The sequence below is a fragment of the Leucoraja erinacea genome, chromosome 3 (assembly GCF_028641065.1).
Source record: "Leucoraja erinacea ecotype New England chromosome 3, Leri_hhj_1, whole genome shotgun sequence".
In the NCBI taxonomy this organism is placed as follows: domain Eukaryota; kingdom Metazoa; phylum Chordata; class Chondrichthyes; order Rajiformes; family Rajidae; genus Leucoraja; species Leucoraja erinaceus.
The window spans coordinates 1,318,242-1,341,388 of NC_073379.1; the positions used below are offsets into that span (position 1 = coordinate 1,318,242).

The 23,147-nt window shown below is 42.3% G+C and overlaps 2 protein-coding genes across 4 annotated transcripts in view; one reads left to right on the plus strand and one right to left on the minus strand.

Moving 5' to 3' along the window:
* On the minus strand, positions 1-18,732 carry ak6 (adenylate kinase 6). The gene is made up of 5 exons (XM_055631231.1): positions 18,581-18,732; positions 6,038-6,130; positions 5,148-5,206; positions 3,138-3,283; positions 1-668 (listed from the first exon to the last, which is right to left on the minus strand). Exons 1-5 carry the CDS (start codon positions 18,609-18,611, stop codon positions 479-481), a joined length of 519 nt encoding a protein of 172 aa, XP_055487206.1. The 5' UTR covers positions 18,612-18,732; the 3' UTR covers positions 1-478.
* Positions 18,733-18,942: 210 nt separating this feature from the next.
* The window catches only part of rad17 (RAD17 checkpoint clamp loader component), a 39,799-nt gene continuing 35,594 nt past the window's right edge, over positions 18,943-23,147 (plus strand). Inside the window, exons 1-3 of one of the 3 annotated variants that reach the window (XM_055631241.1) lie at positions 18,943-19,069; positions 21,879-21,990; positions 22,747-23,028. In XM_055631241.1, coding sequence (XP_055487216.1) covers positions 21,946-21,990; positions 22,747-23,028 — 327 coding nt within the window. In that variant the 5' untranslated portion in view covers positions 18,943-19,069; positions 21,879-21,945. Of the gene's footprint in view, positions 19,070-21,875; positions 21,991-22,746; positions 23,029-23,147 lie in introns of those variants that run through there. The other 2 variants (XM_055631247.1, XM_055631256.1) reach the window with 2 other exon arrangements.

Sequence of the window (23,147 nt, forward strand, 5' to 3'; positions counted from 1 at the left end):
TTTCAGTGAAGAATGCCCAAAGTGACACCCCTTTTTATTTTATTCATTAAGAAATAACCCAATTACATTTCAAAGGTTAAATTACAAAAAAATATATAATACACACTATGATTTGAGTTATAATTTTAACTTTCTTTTCCAAAGAACTAGTAAGATATTTTGGCTTAAACGTCTTAAACGAAAACAAATTAAATTTAAATGAACGGTCACGTTCTCATATTGGTAGACGTACATATCTTGGTTTAAGAGCAAAATATCTGCAGTGATTATCATACAATTCCGTCCCCAAATATTTAACAAATAATTAATTTTCATATAGCCTGCATGTTCTTTGTGTTTTCCACTGCTTAAATTACCAGTGCCTTTTCACAATTTTATAAACAGACAGCCCAATACAAATAGCTATCTCAGCATATAAGTTTCAATTTGTGCCAGCAACCCAGCTTCTCAGCGCAAAACCTTCCATAATTGGCAGCGTTTAATTGTTATCTTTCATCCACTGTTCGACCCACTGTACAATTTGGTCTAAGTTTCCTTCCAGGTCCTCAGGCGTGTTGCTGGGCAACTGATACACAATCTCCTTTCGATAAGATTCCACAGCCTCCTCATATATGGTCTGGAAAATCTCACACTGTATGTTGTCCTGAAGTTTCTTTCCACTGTATCCCCTGAATAATGAACACAAATTAAGTGATGACTACAATCAAAAAAAGACGTTTTGAGCTATGTAGCTTGATTTGTTACTTTAATGGTATAGAAGTTATAAAAAGTTATAAGCAACAAGAAAAAAGAAAACATTTGAGAGTTTTGAAAAAATGACTTCTAGAATGCTCTATATACATTGTTTCAATAATGGGATAGTTCGCAACAATATACTTTTATGGGAAAATTAAAAACAATAAAGTTAAACAAATTATTTCCATTATCAGATGTTTTTTTAATCCCTAAATTAAGGAATTTAACCATTATGTTTTTCAAATGATAATGGGCTTGAAACACAAGAGACTGCAGATGGAATCTGGAGCAACAGACAATATACTGGAGGATTGACTAGTATCTGGGTTGCAGGGGGTGGGGGAGTGTGAGAAATTGGTGATGCTTCGTGTTGAATAGCTGCACCATGGCTGAGAGTGTAGAGGGAAGATAGCCTGTACAGAGGTATGGGGCAGTTGGCGAGAGGGGGGCCAGTCGGTGGTGGGGGGGGGGGGGGGGGGGAAGGAGAGAGTGGAGAGTTAGGAAGTTGATAAGTGGGAAAACAAAAGATACCAGTGCTGGAATCAGATAGGCTATGAATGATGTTGGGAATCTTCGGAGAGAGGTGAGGGATAAATGAATTTGAGGAGAGGGAGTCTGGTGGATAACATGTGTGGGTAAGAAGGACGAGGGGGAGAGGAAAGGGTAGGGGGAGGACTGGAAATGGATTGTAAGGCGAGCGGAGAGGAGAAAAGGATCTTATCCGATTCACCTATATAAAATTATGGAATGGAATACTTTATTGTCACATGTGTGTGCAGTTTTGGTCTCTAAATTTGAGGAAGGACATTCTTGCTGATGAGGGAGTGCAGCGTAGGTTCACGAGGTTAATCCCAGGATGGCTGGACTGTCACATGTTGAAAGAATGGAGCGACTGGGCTTGTATACACTGGAATTTAGAAGGATGAGAGGGCATCTTATTGAAACATATAAGATTATTAAGGGATTGTACATATTTGAGGCAGGAAACAAGTTCCCGATGTTGGGGGAGTGCAGAACCAGGGGCCACAGTTTAAGAATAAGGGGGGGCCATTTAGAATGGAGATGAGGATAAACGTTTTCACCCAGAGAGTTCTGAGTCTGTGGAATTCTCTGCCTTAGAAGGCAGTGGAGGCCGATTCTCTGGATGCTTTAAAGAGAGAGTTAGATAGAGCTCTTAAAGATAGCTGAGTCAAGGGATATGGGGAGAAGGCAGGAACAGGGTACTGATTGTGGATGATCAGCCATGATCACATTGAATGGTGATGCTGGCTCGAAGGGCCGAATTGCCTACTACTGCGCCTATTGTCTTTTGTCTATTGTGACAAGGCTCAGTGAAATTCTTTGCTCGCATACCCAAGGTATACAAATAGCGGCTATCTACAGCGCTGACAATGTTACAAAGTACGCCGGCTTCTTTGTCCTCCCCCAAATTATGAGAGGCTGAGCTAGGGGGGACAGTCTGCATCTTTTTTCTCTAGGGTAGAAATATCAAAGATTAGAGCACACAGTTTTAAGGTGAAAGCAGCAAAGTTTAACATAGATGTGTGAGGTTAAATTTTTTTTACATTAACACAGCGAGTGGTGGGTGCTTGGAACTCATTGCCAGGGGTGAATGATGGAGACAAATATACAATTGTGGCATTAAGAGGTTTTTAGATGGGCATATGTATGGAAAGGAGGGATATGAATCGTGGAAAGGAGATTAGTTTATGTCCATCATGTCGGCATGAACGTTGTGGGTCGAAGAGCCTGTTCCTGTGCTGCATTGTTCGATGTTTCTATCTTGCGAATGTAAAGATCACACAAAAAATCCTGGAATACTACATTTTTGCTTGACTAAAACAAAGGCAAATTGATGGGCTGTATATTTAACATAGAATCACTCAACTGAACCACTTGGATATGGTGTGTTCAAGATTCATAATCCAGTGGGACAGTAGAAACATGTGAAGTAAATATTCTACTTGCCTAATTGGAACAACATGAGTAGTAATTGTGGAGATATTGGTTTACAATCTAGAATGATGTCCATATCTATGCCAAGTAAAACTAATCTTAATTTGATAAATGGTTTAATTGACAGGGATTTTGCAATAGAAATAGGACAAGTGAAGTTGGATACTTTCTTCTAATTAATACCCACAAAGGTGTTTCTGACGGTATGAAGTCAAAGCAAAACTGGGGTCAACTCTGTTGTCGTATGCATTGTACTAGTCAATTATTAGAGTATAAACAAGAAATTATAGCCTTGAAAACAATACGCACTACCAAGGCACTTGCCTCACCTTTCTCTGCCACCTCCCAAAGAACAACTCAACAAATGAGTAACTAGGGGAAATAGTACATGAACGCCAAGCTATTTTAGGAATACTTTATTTTAGATGAATGAACATAACAATTACCTGCTTTCTAATCGGTCATACAAAATTGAATTATCTGTTCGAAGGACAAAGATAATGTGGAACCAGCGCTCTGGAAAGAAGTCACACCCATGGTAATCGACAATTGCTCCACCTTCACTCATCTTCTCCTCAAGTTCATCAATCACCTGCAGAGCAAATTCCATTTGGAGAAAAATTTGTCAGAATAAAATGGTGGATTACATGCACAAAATCTCTCAAAATACAAACAAGAAGATCATCACCAGTTCACCACTATTTGCGATCGCGTTCTAATGAAACCCAGTCTATACACTGGTTCATTGAAAAAAAGTTAAATGGATTAATGAATAAATGCATTAGCCCGAGTCCAGTACAAGCAGAGCAGAATTGTCACAACCTCAATTCAGCTTCAAACTAGAGACATTAGCTGTTATTTTTGTGAAGACTTTACATTTTAAGGCAGGTAGAAGCGATGGAGCAGAATGAAAAGCGAAGGGCAGTTGACGTGTGGATTCACAAGGAATTGCACCGGGTGGCGCTATCAGCAATGCAGCCTCGCCGAGTCTGTCTGACTTTTTGTCTTTTATATTATTTTTAGTGAGTTTTAAAAAGTACGTGTTAATGTTCTCTGGTTTGTTTTATGTGGGGGGTGGGGGAAACCTTTTTTCAGTCTCTTATCCTGTCGGAGGTGTGATTGTTTTCCGGATCATATCACCTGTCGCTCCGCAGCCTAACATCATGGAGTTGGTGGCCTTGCTCGAGACTGACTTTGAGCCGCACCGCAGGGTCGTTCGTGGACTTATGCCCCTGTCCCACTTAGGAAACCTGAACGGAAACCTCTGGAGAATTTGCGCCCCACCCAAGGTTTCCGTGCGTTTTCCCGGAGGTTGCAGGTGGTTGCCAGAGGTTGTAGGTAGTGGAAGCAGGTAGGGAGAGACTGACAAAAACCTCCGTTCAGGTTTCCTAAGTGGGACGGGGCATTACCATTGGAGCCTGCAATCCCTTGCCTGGTATCGACGCTCCAACCGCGGCCTGCGGATTTCACCATCGAAGAACTCGCCGTCTCGGGTAGAGACTGATGTCGGGAAACTCCAGAGTCGCATGAGGTTCAGCCAGCCCCAACCCGGGGTCCGATAGCCCGGCGCAGGCAGCTGAGACCCCCCCCAATGCGGGAGCTTGATCACCCCGATGCGGAGGGACCGACGATCGTCCCGTCAATGGAAGACTCAAGGCCCCCGAGAGCACAAAGAAGCAAAGAGATTGAACTTTTTTTTCGCCTTCCATCACAGTGAGGAATGTGAAGGAGTTGCTGTGGTGGATGTTTATGTTAAAATGTAATTTGCGTGTCTTGTTGCTTTTTATTGGTATGACTGTATGGCAAATCAAATTCCTCGTATGTTGCAAAACATACTCGGCTAATAAAATATGATTATGATTATGAATTGCAAATGCTCTTTTACAAAATGAAAACAAAGTGCTAGAGTAACTCAGCAGTCAGATAGTATCTCGGGAGGACATGGGTACGAGACGATTCAGGTTGAGCTCCTTCTTTGAACTGTAGTAGCGTGGGAAAAACTAGAAGAGAGATGAAAGCAGGACAACGCCTGGTGAATAACAGGTGGATACAACTGAAGGGGGGGGGGGGGGGTCATTGGCAGATGAGGAGACAAAAACTGGAGATGAAAAGGAGGCAAACTGGTACAACAATCTGTCAGTCAACCTGTTATTTTCCAGGCTTTGTCCCAACCTCAATTCTTTTTCAGCTTTCTCCTCCCTTCTACAATCATCTGAAGATGGGTCTCAACCCGAAATGTCACCTATCCATATCCATGTCGCCTATCCATATCCATGTGGAAAGAATTTCAACTGTCTTGGGTCCTAGATTAGAATTTGGAATTTCAAAAAAACTGACTTTTTTTGATTGAAGAAATCAATCCATGAATACAAAATAAATGGAAGTGAAAGAATTCAATGCATTAAAAATAAATCAATTCATTTTGGGTTATAGCATGGTTGTACTACAATACTGACCCCATCTTCATCCAGAATAGGACATGAGTATTCTTCATCATAACCGTCATATAGTTGACCTTTGCAAAAAATATTAGAAATATATTGATCAGAAACATCAATTCTGAGAGAAACTGTAGAAAAATTCACAAATATTATTCATGCACTGATACATGATACAATACTTAAAATTAGGAAAAATGCTACACATTCATCTGAAGCAACGATTATCACTTTCCACAAACCTTTTAATCGAAATGTAATACATTTATCCATTGACTTGAACACAACCACTAAGTTTAAATAAGGAATTCAATCAGATAAACTGAAATAAATTAGACATCCACTTGCAGCATTAATTGCGTTTTTCAGAACCAACATTTCATCACTGTGTGCTTAAATTACCATTCAGCATCCTGAAATTACAGATTTCAGACATCTTACTGTAAGTAAATAGGCTTTTCTATATATTTAAAAAAACATATGTCACTTTTTAAAACACAAACATCAAAAGCAATCTGTCCAGATGCTCTTAGTCTTTTCTGCAACGTTTGAAAATTAAGTGCAGAGCAAACATTTTAAAAGAGCTAAATTCATTTATGATAAACAATATTCTCGAACACAGCTTTATTTCCTAAAAATGAGTTGAAAGATGAAATACAAAATTTTGCTTAACAAGATTGGAAGTATATATTCTGCAATATCAATCCCTTTTTAAAAACATCAGTTTTTAAGGATTACCAATCCTCATCAGAGGTTTAGATTTTTAGAACTGTTTACCATCAGATGTCATAATAAATGAAGCATACCAAATTCAGATAACTTAGTTATAAAATGCTCTGGTCATTAAAAAATCTGTTCCAGTAATTTGCAGGTTAATATTTTCACACAGTATGTAAAGCTATGTTCACCTTCTTTTGCCAGTTCTCCCACATTCACATATGTCAGTCCAGTTCTTCCAGCTAACTCTTTACCAAGGGTGGTTTTGCCAACACCTGGAGTACCTGCCAACACGACACAGATAAACACTGTTGTGAACTTTTGTTAAAACGTGCCTGCGTAAATTGAGCATTAGCAAATATATTCCTTAAGAAATACTATTTACTGTGTTTATGTAACTAAATGAATGGAGTTTCCACAAAAGCAAAGATTAATCTACATGAAAGGGTTGATTTAAAAAAATAGATTCAATCATATTTCTGTTTACTCAATCTCACCACCTAATGCATTTACCCCACTCACTTTTACCTGCGGTGGTCACTTACGATACGTTATAACTTTATTTATCCCAGGAGTGAAATTGGTCCGCCAAAAGTCATAAAACACAGCAATATACATGAAATTAAAGTGATGAATGGGAAGTCCAGGATTCAGAATGTGCAAAGATTGGGGGTGGGTGGGTGGGTGGGAGGGTGGTTGTCAGTCTAGAGGAGTTGTACAGTTTGATAGCCACAGGGAAAAAGGATCCCCGGTGGCGTTCTGTGCTGCATCTTGGTGGAACCAGTCTGTTGCTGAAGGTGCTCCTCAGGTTGACCAGTGTGTCACTTTCCCAAATTGTTACCCATCTTGATCTCCCAAATGCTACAGATGCACCTTTGAGTGGAACCATAATGCTTTAGCCATTAAAAATCCTCACCGAATGAAACAGCCCTTACTGCAAGCAAGACTGAGTCAATATGCAGGCATGGGTTGATAAGCAACAGGTAATGTTTACACCTGAAAGTACTGGGCCATGACCATCACCAACATGAGAAACGTTAACTTTGTACCCTCAACATTCAATGATCCGAAACACAACAGGACCAGCTTTGTAAATAACGTGGCTACAAGAGCAAAGCAGAGGCTGTTTATCATGTTGCATGTGACTTCACTCACGCATGTTAGGAGCATGATGAAATACTCCCCAGCTACCTGAACGGGTGCTGCATCACAAATTTAAAGAAATTCAACACTAACCAGAGCAAAGCTGTCAAATTAACTGATATCACATCAACCATCCCAAATGTTCATTCCTTTCAACACTGATATAAAACGGTTACAATGTACACCATATATAAAATGGACACCAATTACTTGAGGGGCTTTTCCCAAACCTGCTTTCTCTACTGACAAATATAGCAGGCACTTGGGGACACCATCACCTGCAGGTTTTCCTCCAAGTCACACACTCTTCTGTCTTTGAAAAATATTGACAGTATTTCATTGTCAGTTTCCACCACCTGCCTGGGCAGGGAATTCCAGAGATTCCCTATCCTCTCCAAAAGAAATTTCAACACACCTCAATTTCAAATGCCTCTTCTCTAAAATCTCCACATCCTTCCTGTAATGGGGCGATCAACACTGCACACAATACTCCAAATGCGGCCTAACCAAAGCTTTATTTAACTGTAACATCTTCCTCACTCTTGTATTCAACGCCTTGACCAATGAAGACAGGCATTCCGTACATTTTCTTTACAACTCTATTGACGTGTGCAACTTTCAGGGAACTATGGACCTGAACCCTAAGATCCCTCTGCACATCAACTGTATACCGTATCCTTACATTCGACCTCCCAAAGCGCAACATGTCACACTTGCTCAGGTTAAACTCCCTCTGCCATTTCTCTGCCCATATCTAATTCCCGCTGTATCCTTTGACAGCCTTCCTCACTGTCCGCAACTCCACCAATGTTGGTGTTGTCTGCAAAGTTACTAACCAGCCCATCTACATTTGTGTCCAAATCATTTATATATATATATATATATATATATATATATATATATATATATATATATATATATATATATATAGTGTTTAACATAACTCCCTCCATAACTCCCTTGTCACCTCCTCCACCATAAATGAGGCTTGCACCAGGGTCTCTTCCATACCCCGCAACACTGCTCTCTCTCCCCATCCCCGCACTCGCAACAAGGGCCGAGTCCCCCTAGTCCTCACCTTTCACCCCACCAGCCGTCACATACAAAAAGTAATCCTCCGTCAGTTTCGCCACCTCCAACGTGACCCCACAACTCGCCACATCTTCCCATCTCCCCCCATATCTGCCTTCCGCAAAGACTGCTCCCTCCATAACTCCCTTGTCAATTCTTCCCTTCCCTCTCGGTCCACCCCCTCCCCAGGCACTTTCCCTTGCAACCGCAAGAGATGCAACACTTGTCCCTTTACCTCCCCCCTCGACTCCGTTCAAGGACCCAAGCAATCGTTCCAGGTGCGACAGAGGTTTACCTGCATCTCTTCCAACCTCATCTATTGCGTCCGCTGCTCTAGATGTCAGCAGATCTATATCGGTGAGACCAAGCGGAGGTTGGGCGATCGTTTCGCCGAACACCTCCGCTCGGTCCGCAATAACCAAGCTGACCTCCCGGTGGCTCAGCACTTCAACTCCCCCTCCCACTCCGCCTCCGACCTCTCTGTCCTGGGTCTCCTCCATGGCCACAGCGAGCAGCACCGGAAATTGGAGGAACAGCACCTCATATTCCGTTTGGGGAGTCTGCACCCCAGGGGCATGAACATCGAATTCTCCCAATTTTGTTAGTCCTTGCTGTCTCCTCCCCTTCCTTAGCCCCCTGCTGTCTCCTCCCATCCCCCAGCCTTCTGGCTACTCCTCCTTTTCCCTTTCTTGTCCCCACCCACCCCCGCCCCCGATCAGTCTGAAGAAGAGTTTCGGCCCGAAACGTTGCCTATTTCCTTCGCTCCATAGATGCTGCTGCACCCGCTGAGTTTCTCCAGCTTTTTTTTGTGTAACCTATATATATATATATATATGTATATGTATATCACAAACAACAGAGGTCTTTCCACACGTCCCTGCAGAATACCACTGGTATAAGAATCCTGCCAGAATAACACCACCACTCTCTGGGTCATTATATATATTGGCCAACAACAGACCAAGTATTAACTCCACTAGTTACCTTGTTCCAATCTGAAATGAGCCCATTTATTCAAACGTTTTCCTATAATGCAGGCAGTTTCCAATCCATTTTAACACACTTTGTAGGAGCCATTTATGTTAAGGCTAGCTACTGTTGGCATATTATATCATTTTGTCTAGATATATCTTGCAATATTATTTTGGACACTTGGGGGGCGGTCATTAGATGCACAGAGGGGCGTGTATATATATGGGCATAGTGGACAGGGAGTGGCAGACCAGGCACAGGGAGGGAGATCATACTGTTCACCAGACCGGGAAGAATGGCTAGCTACAACTTGTATGCAGAATAAGGAAAGCCTGGTACGTTCATCTGTTTGTTTGTACAACTACTTCAATAAAGAACCAATTAAACTGGAAATAACGACTGGAAAATCTGTTCTATTTGGTCTGCGTAAGATCACTCCTACATACCTGTGTAGTAATGGCAACGGAAAATTGGACACTGGAAGAGTCGGAAATTTGCCATTACACACTTACTCCGACACCATGCACGTATAATTTATGCACCAGCTTAATATGGAGCAGTTTGTCAACTGCTTTTCTGAAATCTAAATACAGTTGCCCCTCCATCAACTTTCCATGTTACATACTCAACAAATGTGGGCAAATTTGTCAAACACGATTTATCAAAAATAAACATGGCAATTGTGCTCCTTATTAAGACTACCCTCATTTTCACAACCAAGGCAAAGTACTTGTATGTGAATACTTGACCAATAAAATTATTAATTCATTCATTTATTTTCCCTTTATCTATTTCTTCATCATCTTATGCTGCTTGACATTTTATTTGTGGTTACTTCTCAGATCCTGCCACTATCTCTTCCAAAACCACTAAACCACTGCAAAAGATGTTTTTTTTCAAAGGAAGTAACGGGTTGTCAAAAAAAAGATAGAAGGTAGAATTTCAGAATGTTAGCAGGGAAAAAAAACCTTATGAGTTTCCACAACTTACTTAAATAAAGATTACCAACAGTAAATGCTATAAAGACATAAGAATTATAATGAAGAATAAATGGTTGAAACAATAGTCAAATATTAAATGTCTTCATGATGAAGGCACAATTAATGAAGCAGAAATCATGCAGAAAGGTTCAATAACTTGAGAATCTCAAAATAATTACTTGCACTAAAAGATAAAGAATTGAAATTAAATATATTTTAATATGTTACATTTGCACTTGAACTAATATCATGTTCCCCAAGATACTAATGTTAACTGATCTAGTTAATGTTTTTGTGTTGGTCTATAAAAATTCAGTAGATTCTGAAATATTTCCTGCAACTTGGAAAGTACCAAACATAATATGAATATGGGAGAAAATCGAAAAACAAATATCAATTAGCTTGATGTCAGTTACAGGAGCACAACCTTTTATCCGGTGTTCCGGAAACCGAAAAACTCCGAAAACCGGCCATTTTTTCCAGGATGTCGTCTGCGCACCAAAGCTCGCGTTTGGCGCCAAACTTGACCCGAAACGACCCACGGTCAACCCAGGTCTGTACTACTGTAGCGGCTGCCTCCTCTCCGGAGACCGGGAGACGCTTAAACATCTGTAAATCATTGCTTAAATGTTAGTCAGTTAGTTTGGAGGGCTTTTATGTGAAGGGGGGGGGGGGGGGGGGGGTGAAGGGGTAAACTTTAATTCTTAGTCCCCTACCTGGTCGGAGAGGCGGGGAGCGGTCAATGCCTTACCGGGTCGCCGTGCAGTAAGCTCCGCAGCGCTGTGGCCGGTGGGGCTGCGGGCGGCGCCGGTTGTAGATCCGACCCCCGGCAACTCTACCCCTGGCTGCGAGGCGCTCCAAATCCAGCGCGGCCCGTGGCCGCGGCCGGCTCCGAGTATGTTGGGAGTCGGCGGCGTCGCAGCGCTGGGATACCAGCGGGAAGCGGGCAATGCCTTACCGGGTCGCCGTGCGGCAAGCTCCGGAGCGCTGTGGCCGCCGACTCCCCAACATTCGCGGAGCGTCGCTGGATTTGGAGCCCGCGCAGCCAGGGGTAGAGTTGCCGGGGTCGGAGCTCCAACCGGCGCCGCCCGAGGCTGGACGGAGCCCCCAGCTCCGCGAGGTTGGGAGTCGCCGACCAGGTAGGGGACTAAGAATTAAAGTTTCCCCCTTCACCCCTACTCCACCACCACCACATAAAATCCCTCCAAACTAACTGACTAACATTTATGCAATGATTCTCCCGGTCTCCGGGGAGGAGGCAGCTGCTCCAGACTTTTCAAGCCGCCCGCGCTACCTACCTAATCTACGCTAAAAATCTTCCATTCGGAAATCCGAAAATGTCCGAAATCCGACAAGTGTCTGGTCCCAAGGCTTTCGGATAAAAGGTTGTGCACCTGTATTGACAAAATGCTGAACCATTAGATAGTATGATTAACGAATCGAGATAGTGTAACAGAAAGCAAGGTTTTTAATGATGTAACTAGCAAAGTAGTTAAGGAGGATGTAGTGGATGTAGTTTATCTCTCGATCTGCAGAAAGGCTGTCACAATAAACAAGGGCTTGCATGGTTTGGCAATAACATATTGGCATCTATAAAGGAATGATGGAATGTCTGAGTAGGAATAACTTGATCTTCATCTAACTGTAAGTCAGTTCATGACAATATGCCACAAGGTTCAGTACTGTGCTTTCAGCTCAACACTATTTATATTAAAGCCTTAAATGAAAATTCAGTGCAATACTTCCAAGTTTGCAGATGGCACAAAATTAGACTGGGTTATCAGCTGTAAGGACAAAAGGAATGTTAATAGGTTAAATTATTCACTGCAATTTCTTGATGGTCTTGGGCAAATCTGTTCTGAAACCAAAGTGTAATACAACCATCCAGTATGCTTTATATGGGGGCATCTGTAGAAATCTGTAAGAATCACTGGAGACATGCAGAATTTCCTTATTCTGCTCTTGGTGGTCACATTAATGTGGTTGGTCCATGACATATCATTGGTAATATTAATGCCAAGGAACTTGAAACCCTCAACCATTTTCATTTCTGCACCATTGAGGGTGATTGGGGCATGCTTCCTGAAGTTAATAACTAGCTCCTTCATATTGCTGATATTAAGGGGGAAGTTATTGTCCTGGCACCATGTCACTAAGTTCCCCATCTCCTTCCTTTACTCCATCTTGTCATTGTTCATGATTTGGTCCACCACAGTGATGTCTTAAGAAGGGCCCGATTTTTGCTTACCAAAGAGGTAGAGGACAGGCAATATACATTGATGTTATTGATGGAAGAATTATAGATACACTGAGAAAAGACAAGTACCATGCAGTGTGCAGATACTGAATTTACTCCACAAAAAGCCGGCAGAAGCACATTTGGAAAGGAGCAGAAGGACCAATTTAACAGCTGTAAAACAAAGGCACTGAACAGAAATTGGGAATTTATCTTCTAACCCAATGTTTTGCCTGCAATCTTCACACCATGGCTCCACCTTATGCTAATTAATCGCACACTAATGTCCTGTCAACTCCAACCTTGGTTCTAATACGAATGAGTCACCATCAAACCTGCTTTGAACAAAAAAGACAACGCACCCAAAAACGACATTCCTAGTATGACAATTACAAATGCATACTGGTGAAACACTGCAACATGTCTGCAGATTAAAGCACTTTGTGGTGTTGTAAATTCTGCATGCCTGAAATTATATGACAATTGCACAGAAAAATCTCTCAGTTTCGCTTAGGTTAGTTTAGAGAGACAGCATGGAAACAGGCCCTTCAGCCCACTGAGTCTACATTGACCAATATTCAACCGTTCACAACAGTTCTATATTATCCCACTTTCTCATCCACTCCCAACATACAATTTACAGCGGCCAACTAACCAACAAGCTCACTCATCTTTGGGATATGGGAGGAAACCGCAGTACACAGAGGAAACACGCGTGCAAACTCCAAACACACAGCACCCGAGGTCAGGAACAAACTCAGACCTTTGGCACCGTGAGGCAGCAACTCTACCTGTTGCACCACTGTGCCGCCCCAGTTAACATTAATATATTAATAGCGCTACGTAGTAATGTGTTTAACATAAATCACTGTTTTTTTAAGTCACTTTGGGTCCTGGACATTTAAATTTTCATCTCACAGAGCACTAGAGGAACTCAATGGATCAATCAACATCTGTGGAGGCAACAGACAGACGGCATTTCAAGACAGGACCCTTCTTCAATCTGAACAAGACGTTATCTGGCCCGTTGACTTCATCTTTGTTTTGCTCAAGATTCCAACATCTGCAGTTCCTTGTGTCCTCCTCTTAACTACCATCTCCATGGTTTCTGTTCTCCCTGAGTCTCAGAAACATCCTTCCACTTAAATGTTCCCATGACTTATCTATCTGAAGACTATCACCAAAATCATTGTCTCATATGTGCTAATGTTTCCTTCAGCATGGTGTCAATTTTCAGAATGTTAACCATGTTGTTAAGGTACCATACCAGGTGAGTGCCTGGAACACACTGCCAGTTGTGGTGGTGGAAGCAGATGGAGTGTGGAAGTTGAGGGGAGACCTGATAGAAATATATAACATTATGAGAGATATAGATAGAGTAGACCAGCGTTTCTCAACCGGGGTTCCCCGGAACACTAGGGTTCCGCGAGAGGGCACTAGGGGTTCCGGGAGAAATAGTGAGAAATAGGCTAATCATATATGTAAATGCATTTTTGGGTCATTTTTTGTGTTTAATTTCATATCTGTAATTTTATTATACAGGCACAGCATATTTAGCGATGTCAATTTAGCATATTTAACGACATCGTGGCGGCCCCTGTTGGTGAGCCACATGCAGTACAAACCTTCGGCTCTGAAGGGGGTCACGTGTCTCGGTGACGGGAGGTGGAGGTTATGGGCTGGTCACGGGCTCCCCTGGGGAGTATATAAAGTTGGGATCGCTGGCGCACCGGGGTGGTTTGTAGGGAGTCGTTAGAATAGTATTAAAGAATCATTGGTTTGGACAAACTCCGTGTCCCGCCTCGTTCTTCGCCGAACCGCTTCGCGTCCCACTACAACGTCATATTTAGCGACGTCTATACGGCGCCAGTGCAAAAGTGGTCAGTGGACAGGAGCTGTACGTGATGGATTTGTGTATCATTAAGCGACTCACTCGAGTACAGACACATGCACGGTCTCCATCAGTTCTGTCTGTGCTTCCTGCCGTACAGGTACAGTCCCTCATTCACCCACGTTATTTAGTAATTTTTACCCATCATTTAGGGATATTATATGAATTTTTTTAAATTAGCTATGTTTTTGTTTATTTTTGTTAGTTTATGAAAAGTTTATTTATGTATGATTTTGTTAGTTTTTGTAAAGTTTATGTGTTTTGTTTTCTCTCTCTCCCTCTTTCTCTTTCTCTCTCTCTCTCTCTCTCTCACCTCCAAGGTTAGTTCTTCTGTTTGCCTTTATTTGCTTCAGTTTTGAACAAGCAGTTTGATTACAGTTTTTCTTTGCATTGTCAATAAACTTGAGAAAAACATGATATTTTTTGCTTCATGATTATCATGAGGCATAGATTGGGTTGATTCACAGAGACTCTTGCCCAGTGTTTGGGAATCAAGGATCAGAGGACATAGGTTCAAGGTGAAGGGGAAAACGATTTAACACAGGGCTGCCAACTCTCACACATTGAGTGTGAGAATCACGCATTTAGCCAAATTCTCTCGCTTTCACACTGATCACAAATTTCTCACGCTCTGCCATGAGAAATTCTGTGATCAACGAAAATTTCAAAACTCATATCAACTGCATGGGCTGTGGGTGTTGGAGAGCTGGGGCTGAAGGAGGGATGGAAGCAGAAGCAGTGGCGGGGACAGATGCGGACGGGGAGCAGGTTCTGGCCAGTGTTTGCCAGGCTGGCGAGTGTTTGCCGGGCTGGCGAGTGTCTGCGGGGCTGGCGAGTCGCTCGCTGCAGCTCCGGCCATGGAGCAGCCTCGGTGCAAGAGTCCCGGGCCGTCGGAGGCGTTGCGCTGCTGCCGTGAAAGTCTCTGTGCCGAATTCGCCAAGGTGACCGGCATGGATCAGACTGCGGCTCGGTGCATCCTGGAGGACAACCAGTGGCTGCTGGAAGTAAGTACCAAGCACTGGGTAGAAATGGTGGAAGATAGTGGCCTTCAAATGGGGGTGGTTGGAGAAAGCATCCTGCTTTCCTGCTAGATTCTCACTTACTGTAACTGAATGAAAAATGTTTCCGATGTTGGGGGAGTTCAGAATCAGGGGTCATACAGTTTAAGAATAAGGGGTAGGCCATTTAAGACTGAGATGAGGACAAACTTTCTTCATCCAGAAAATTGTGAATCTGTGGAATTCTCTGCCACAGAAGGCAGTGGAGGCCAATTCATTGGATCTTTTCAACAGAGAGTTACATTTAACTTTCGGGGCTAGCGAAATCAAGGGATATGGGGAAAAACAGGAAAGAGGTACTGATTTTAGATGAACAGCCATGACATATTGAATGGCAGTGCTGGCTCGAAGAGCCGAATGGCATATTCCTGCACCTATTTTCTATGTTTCTATGCTTGAGTATATGGCAATAAAACTAGACCACTTGATTTTGAAGCATTCATGCATGGTGGAGGTATAATGTAGTCATAGAGTGATACAGTGTGAAAACAGGCCCTTCGGCGCAACTTGTCCACATCCGCCAACATGTCCCAGCTACACTAATTGCTTTTGGTCCATATACTTCCAAACCTGTCCTATCCATGTATCAGTCTAACTGTTTCTTAAATGTTGGGATAGTCCCTGCCTCAACTACCGCCTCTGGCAGCTTGTTCCATACACCCACCACCCTTTGTGTGGAAAAAGTTACCCCTTAAAAAGTTACCTCTTAAAAATACTTTAAACAAAAACATTGAAATCATACTTCTACAATGCACTAAAACATGATTTTAATACATCAAATTTGAAAAGTCCCAACCCCACTCAGTTGCTCCACTCCCTCGCCAAGTACCCCCAAGGCCAGTGATCAGTGATCGCTCAGCCTCACCACTTTCAAAAACACTCCGTGGTCCCTGGTTCAGACAGAGAGCACTGCCAGATTTGAGCGGGGAACTGAGGCCAGTTGTCCATGGTGTCTGGACCCCAATGCTCAGCGCTTCGTGTTTTGGAGTTGGCTAATGTTATTGATTTGTAATTAGCCTGATTTTTAATTTGTTGCCAAAACCTATTAATTTGGAATATCCAGGGGGATGGAATATGTGTAATATTAAAATAACATGCAAGGTGTGACTGTCACAACATACAGCCCCGATAACCCATTATTTCCTTCAGTTAAATATTGGGAAGGTAGCACTATTGTCATTTGCCACTCAACTATTATGTTTGTTTACCTCACTGACTATTTCTAACCCCCCCCCCCCACACATCCACAAATTCCTTTGACAGGTTGAATAGAAATGTCCCCAATCTCGTTGTATTATTAATTGAACACGTAGATGAACATCCTCAAGGAATGTAATCAGATGGAAATTGATTCCGATGCAATGTTTAAGAGCTTGTTCAAAGAAGGGATATACTTTAAAGGAGTGACAGAGATACTTGCAGGGGAATGTATGAGGAGGTTATTATTATTATTGAACCAGGACATCTGAAGATTCAAAGTTTAATACAGTAATTTTGCTGATACTGACTCCAACCAATCATGTAATGAATATCATCCATTCCGGAAGTTTTATTTTTCTGATGCAATTGAAACATCATTTGGATTTCAATCACTTCAATCCATATGCAATTGGGAATGGGGAGCATTGGAACAAAAATTTGCCCTCGGTACATATTAACTGTAATATAATAATGTATGCATGTTGGTAGGTACAATCAAAACAAAGTTGTGTAGTGTTATGAATACCACATAAAATATTATGTGCTCTCAAGATCACATTTAATAGAATAATATTGCTTAAATATATAGTTATTGGACTTTACATTTCGAAAATGTTCCAGCTGAGAGGAAGACAGCAAAATACTGAAAGTATTGGGGGTGAAAATAACTTGTATGTATGTATAAGTTTCTTAGGAAAATGAAGGAAATGGTAGAATACTCATACAGCTGAGTGGGTATAATTTTATGGATGAGAAATTGTGTTCAACCAATTGACGACTTCTTTCTCAAAGTAACTAGCATGTTAGATAACAAGGAAGCCAATGGATGTAACAAATTTTATACAAAATTGTTATACAAAATTTGGTCTGTGAAGTGCCCCATAAAAGATTACCACATTAGATAAGCACCTGGGGACTTGAACGTAATAGAGTCAGATATGGGGCTTTATGTGTGGGCCAGATATATTGTCAGTGCAGAGGGGCTAGGAGCAAGGTCAAGTGTGCATCCAGAGTCAAGGTGTGCAGTCAAAGCTGGGACAATGGGAGTGTTCAGCACTGGGAACCTAAGCAGCTATGATCATGGTAGAATGGGGGGCCAGGTGTAAGGCTGGACTCAGGGTCAGGAATGAGAGAAGGTATGCAACTGGAGTCAGGGTCATGCGTAGTACCAGGTGTGCAGTGAGACCCAGGTTGGTCAACATGGGCCAAGTGTTTGATTATAATCTGATTACCATACATGAATATACTAAGATCATTCATGTGCTGCACCTGTTGATCAGAGCCTGGCTCTACTCTGGAATGTAATTAGGAATGTAATTTAGCCTAACCTTATTCATAGCTAATCCAATATAAAGCATAAATATTGCATTCAAGTGTAGGTTAAAAGACTTGCTACAGAATGCATCAGACTGCACAATTTCAAGCTGAAAAATGCAAAAGCTCCGTACCAATGGGAGGGAGGACACTCCCCTCCCCCCCACACCCTCTCCCTCTCCCCCACACCTTCTTCCCCCCACCCCAGCACACTCCCCTCGTTGCTACGCTCCCACCGGCTTGGTCTCTCGCAATTTCTCACTCCCAACTCTCACCCAATGTTGGCAGCCCTGTTAACAGGAATCTGAGGGGTACCTTTTTTCACACGGAGGGTAGTGGGTGTATGGAACAAGCTGCCAGAGGAGGTAGTTGAGGCTGGGACTATCCCATCATTTGGAGGGATATGGACCAAGTGCAGGCAAGTGGGACTAGTGTAACTGGGAGATGTTGTCCGGTGTGGGCACGTTGGGCCGAAGGGCCTGTTTCCACACTCCATGACTAAAGTACGGGGGGGGATGATTTTATATTTTTATTATTTATTTTTATTATTTATTTTTATTATTTTTCTTGTGATTTTTTTTAACGATACTGCTGTACGGGAAATTCATTTCGTTGTCTCAAAGTGAGGCAACGACAATAAAATTTGAATACAAGAATACAATACATGATTATGGGGGGGGGGGGGGTGATGGGCGATGGGGGGATGGATGGGGGGGGGGGGGGGGGGGGGTGATGGGGGGGCGATGGGGATGATAGGGGGGGGGGGCGATGGGGGTGATATATGGGGGGGGGGGGTGATGGGGGTGATATGGGGGGGGGGCGATGGGGGGGATGATGGGGGTGATATGGGGGGGCGGCCGCGCTCCCACCTGTCAGCAGAACATTCGGCCGATTCTCCATGTCGCCGACACGAGTCGCAGGTCCCGGGGCCCTCCCTCACTCCCAGTCGCCTCTCCCTCTACGTCACGGCCTGGCCCGGCCCGGCCCGCCTGACCACTCCAACTCATCAAAACATCCTACCCCCCGACAATCTTCACTCCCATCCACTTGATCTTCGTTCTACCGGGAAACAACGGCCTCGCTCCCGCTGATATGGTCGCTGAATAACCACGGGCAAAACTCTGGGCAGCTAAAAGACGGCGTGTGAGCAGGCGCCGGGGGGTAAGGGAGGACCCTGTCGAGGGGGGTGTGTTGTTTAGTGTTAAACCGGGGCCGGAGCTGGAGTTGTGTCTCTGGGGCCGGGGTCGTGTCTCTGGGGCCGGGGTCGTGTCTGGGGCCGGGGTCGTGTCTCTGGGGCCGGGGTCGTGTCTCTGGGGCCGGGGTCGTGTCTCTGAGGACGGCGTCTGGCGGATGCTCAGGTGTGTATGGATGTTGCTCGAGTCGTTGCAGGACTCTGTGCCCTCTCCGGTGCCCGTCGTTCCGCCACCATCAGCGGCAAGTCTAGACCCAGCTCCGCCCTCTCACCGTCTCCCTGCAGTTTATTTGCACCCACACCTGTGATGTTAAATTATCCGCAGCATTCGAAAAGCAAAAGGAAAACACCTAATTACAGCTGTTGGAAATCTCAAATAAAACCAGAGACTTTTCTCTGTGTAGGAAGAAACTACAGATGCTGGTTTAAACCGATGATAGTCACGAAATGCTGGAGTAACTCAACGGGACAGACCTACAGCATCTGTGGAGAGAAGGAATGGGTGAAAAATGCTGGCGGTCCCGCAAAGTTACTCCAGCTTTTTCTCTTATCTTCGACTTTTCTCTGTCTTTGGTCCTTTAACTTGTTCCAAGAAACCCGAGAATCAGCATCTCCTTTCCCCTGACTCTCAGTGTGAAGTAGGTCTCGACTAAAAACGTTACCCATTCCTTCTCTCCAGTGATGCTGCTTGTCTGTACCGCTGAGTTGCTCCAGCATTTTGTGTCTATCTCGTATATGACAACCTGTTATTGAATCGATAGTTTCATCCAACTGGCCCTTCCGAGTTGGGCAGTTCTGATGACGGTCCATTGACTTCAAACACCAACTCCGTTTTGTTTTCTGATGATGAGGCCTGATCTGTCATTTCTAGCACTTTACTTTTCTTATTTCAGATGTCCTGCATCTCCTGGGGTTTGAATTTTAGAGTGTCATCATTGCCTTTGATTTATTTTTCCATCTTCCCTCAGTTTTCGTACATCTTCCTCTATCTACATTCCCTCCATATAAATCATCTGCAATGAGCATTCATTCATCCCAATCGGCTCCCAGCCAGCACTCTTACTGATTTGTGTCATTCATTCTCTCTTCACCTGGGCTCCCTCACTGACATTCCCTTTGTTCTTGACCATCTCTGCAATTTACAACATGTTTGATTTCTAATGCTTTTTTTCTAATTTCTTCTGTTGGCAGTTCATAATGTCAAGATCTTTTCTAAGTAGAAAGGTTGTTTCTGCTATGGTAACGGTTTTACAGCAATATTTTGAGAATGCATTTTGTTGCAACGTCCATAAAGCTACTTTTTAGAGCATGTTGGTTCTGCAAATTAATATAGTTAGTCACTTCAATGGAAATAAATGATGTGAAAAGAAAACAATTGCTGACTCTGAGAATGATTGTCCTATTGTCAAAGAAATTAGAATATAATAAGAATAATTGTGCAAAGTAAAAATGGGTTTTAATTGAGAGTAGAATAGCACAGGAACCGGCCCTTCATTCCACAAGGTCTGCGCCAACCATGATGCTAAACTAACTAATCCCAGCTGCCTGGCACGTACAACTTTCTGTGGGAGATAAACAATTGTCCTGTGCATCACCTTTAAACCTTTCCCGTCTCACTTTAAAGCGATGCCCTCTAATATTTAAATTTCCATATTTGTAAAAAGACTCTTGCATATCCTAAGCATGCATTCCATAATATTATAGAAACATAGAAACATAGAAATTAGGTGCAGTAGTAGGCCATTCGGCCCTTCGAGCCTGTATCTGTAATTTTCTTAAAAGATTGGGGGTTATCAAAATTTGGTGCATAAATATTTATCAGTGTCAGTGGTGTAGAATAAATTTCTCCTGCCACTATAGTGTACCTTCCTTCCTTAACCGATATAGTGTTCTTTGATATAAATGGTATACCTTTCCGAATAATAATAGCCGTACCTCTAGCTTTAGAAGTAAATGACGAATAATAAGTTTGGCCTATCCAATTTACTTTTAGTCTCATCTGTGTTTGTAATTTCACATGCGTTTCTTGTAAAAACGCAATATCCACCTTTAAAGATTTTAATTGAGCCATAATCTTACCCCTTTTAATTGGATCGTTCGCACCCCTAATGTTCCAACTACAAAATGTGATTCCTTCATTCCTTTTTCCCCTAATGTCTTGCATTCTTAATTAGTTTTGCTAGTTTTAATTCATGTGGTGTGGTTAAATACCTTGAGGTTTTGGGTGTGGGGTAACCGTCCCCTATTAACGTTATTTTACATCTCCTCAGTCTATTGAACCTCCATAGGAAGAAAAAAGAAGTGCGTTGAAAAATACATAGAAAAAACAGAATACTATTATTAAGTAAACCATATAACAGTGAATTATAATTTAAAAAAAAAGAGTGATTTTAAGGTATCAAAAATGGGATACCTTAAATTCTCGTTGCCACCTAAGGTGGCCCGAATATTATTGACTTCCGCCGTTGGAATTGTACATTGAGCTCAGCCCCCAAATTAAGCTGTCCTAGACAATATCATGCCATTGCCCCTTAATATAGCCAAAAATCTTAACCTACATAGAAAAAAAAAAAACGTAACCAGTCAAGCCCAAAAAAAAACAACCAAAATTTCATCATAAAAAATTATCATCATCATTACTTTTCCACGTAATCTCTTAAATACCCAAACTTTAAACCTTCTATAATTCTTATTCCTTACTTACAATCATGAAATCATCACTGCCCTTTCTTTAATATAGCCATGCCAATTTTGAATCCAACCAACAAAGACGCTGTATCTTAATCTTTCGGATCAGCCTACGATGAGGGACTTTGTCAGTTCATGGTGTTAGGATGAATCCAAAAAATGGGTTTCAGAAGAAATGTAAATGAGAGTACTGCAACAGAATCATGATCTGTATTTGTTGAACTTAATGATGAATTTTAAAACTGCATATGAAACTAAATTGGCATCTTCTTTCTTTCCTAAAGCAGAACTTTCAAAGTGACTTTATTGTTGAAGGTGCGGACCATAGCCCACTTATGACTACCGGCAGAGTTGATGATGTCAAAATCTTCTCTCAGCAGAAAGGTTGTTTCTGCTAAGGTAAAAGTATTTTGCACCAATATTTTGAGACTACGTTTTTTGCATCGTGTCTTAGATACAGTACCTGATTCACAATACAAGATATTATTTTGTCTCTCATTTGTGCGGTCACACAACTTGCTGTTTTACGTTATCAGAAAGATTTTGGTATGCAGAAAATAAATCTCGGGCTAAGGTTGTACTTTAGTTTATTGTCACGTGTACCAAGGTACAGTGAAAAGCTTTTGTTGCATGCTAACCAGTGAGCACAAAGACAAAACATGATTACAATCGAGCCATTTACAGTGTATAGATACATGACAAGGAAATGACGTTTAGTGGAAGGTAAAGCTAGCAAAGTCTGAGCAAGGATAGTCCGAGGGTCATCAATAAGGTAGATAGTAGTTCAGCATTACTCTCTGGTTGTGGTAGGATGATTCAGTTGCCTGATACCAGCTGGGACAAAATTGTCCCTGAATCTGGAGGTGTCCGTTTTCACATTTCTATGCCTTTTGCCTGATAAGAGAGGAGAGAAGAGGGATGCCAGGGTGCAACTCGTCCTTGTTCTTCCATCAAGTAGAAATCAGTCACTCAGCTTGCAAGTGCTTCTGATTTAAGGGTATAAGACTGCTGTATCTAATTTATTACAAGCTGGATACTTTTGCATGATATATTTAACACTTATACAAAATAATGGAGAGATGACAAAAAGTCTTATTGGAGAATTCCTTCAGGTTGGCATGTGATAAAAAACATTGTGTTAAATTGATTTTTCAGGTGACGGAGTGGGTGAATCCATCTTTTGATTGTGTCAGCAAATCTACTTTACCAATGGTTTTAGACAGTGAACTGTCTGGTTATTCAAAGTCAAGTGGTGAGAACCAGAAAATACTTTGTACAAAACGAGAAAAGACTTTTCAGCCCAAGAACTTGAACAGCACAAGGAGTCATAAAAGAATTCGGGGAGCTTATACAGACCAGATTTTGGGTCGCCATCGGCAAAACTCACCTTCAAATCATAGTGATTCCTGGGTGGATGAATATAGACCTCAGTCACAGGTAAGAGCATAATATGTAATACATTTCATCATCTGTTGTGGTCCACATCCATAGATTTGAAAACAAATTTCCATTCTTTCTGTCTATGATTCCTACTTAGAAAAAAGTCGTTCTGTGGC

Bases quoted from the DNA above. Each gene is read 5' to 3' on its own strand.
- ak6 (XM_055631231.1), bottom strand. From the start codon at position 18,611: ATGGAGAATCGGCCGAATGTTCTGCTGACAG. The intron at 5,207-6,037 runs GTGAACATAGCT...TTTTTTGCAAAG, and splicing joins GGGAGAACTGGCAAAAGAAG to GTCAACTATATGACGGTTAT. The intron at 669-3,137 runs GTAATTGTTATG...TTCATTATTCAG, and splicing joins TATGACCGATTAGAAAGCAG to GGGATACAGTGGAAAGAAAC.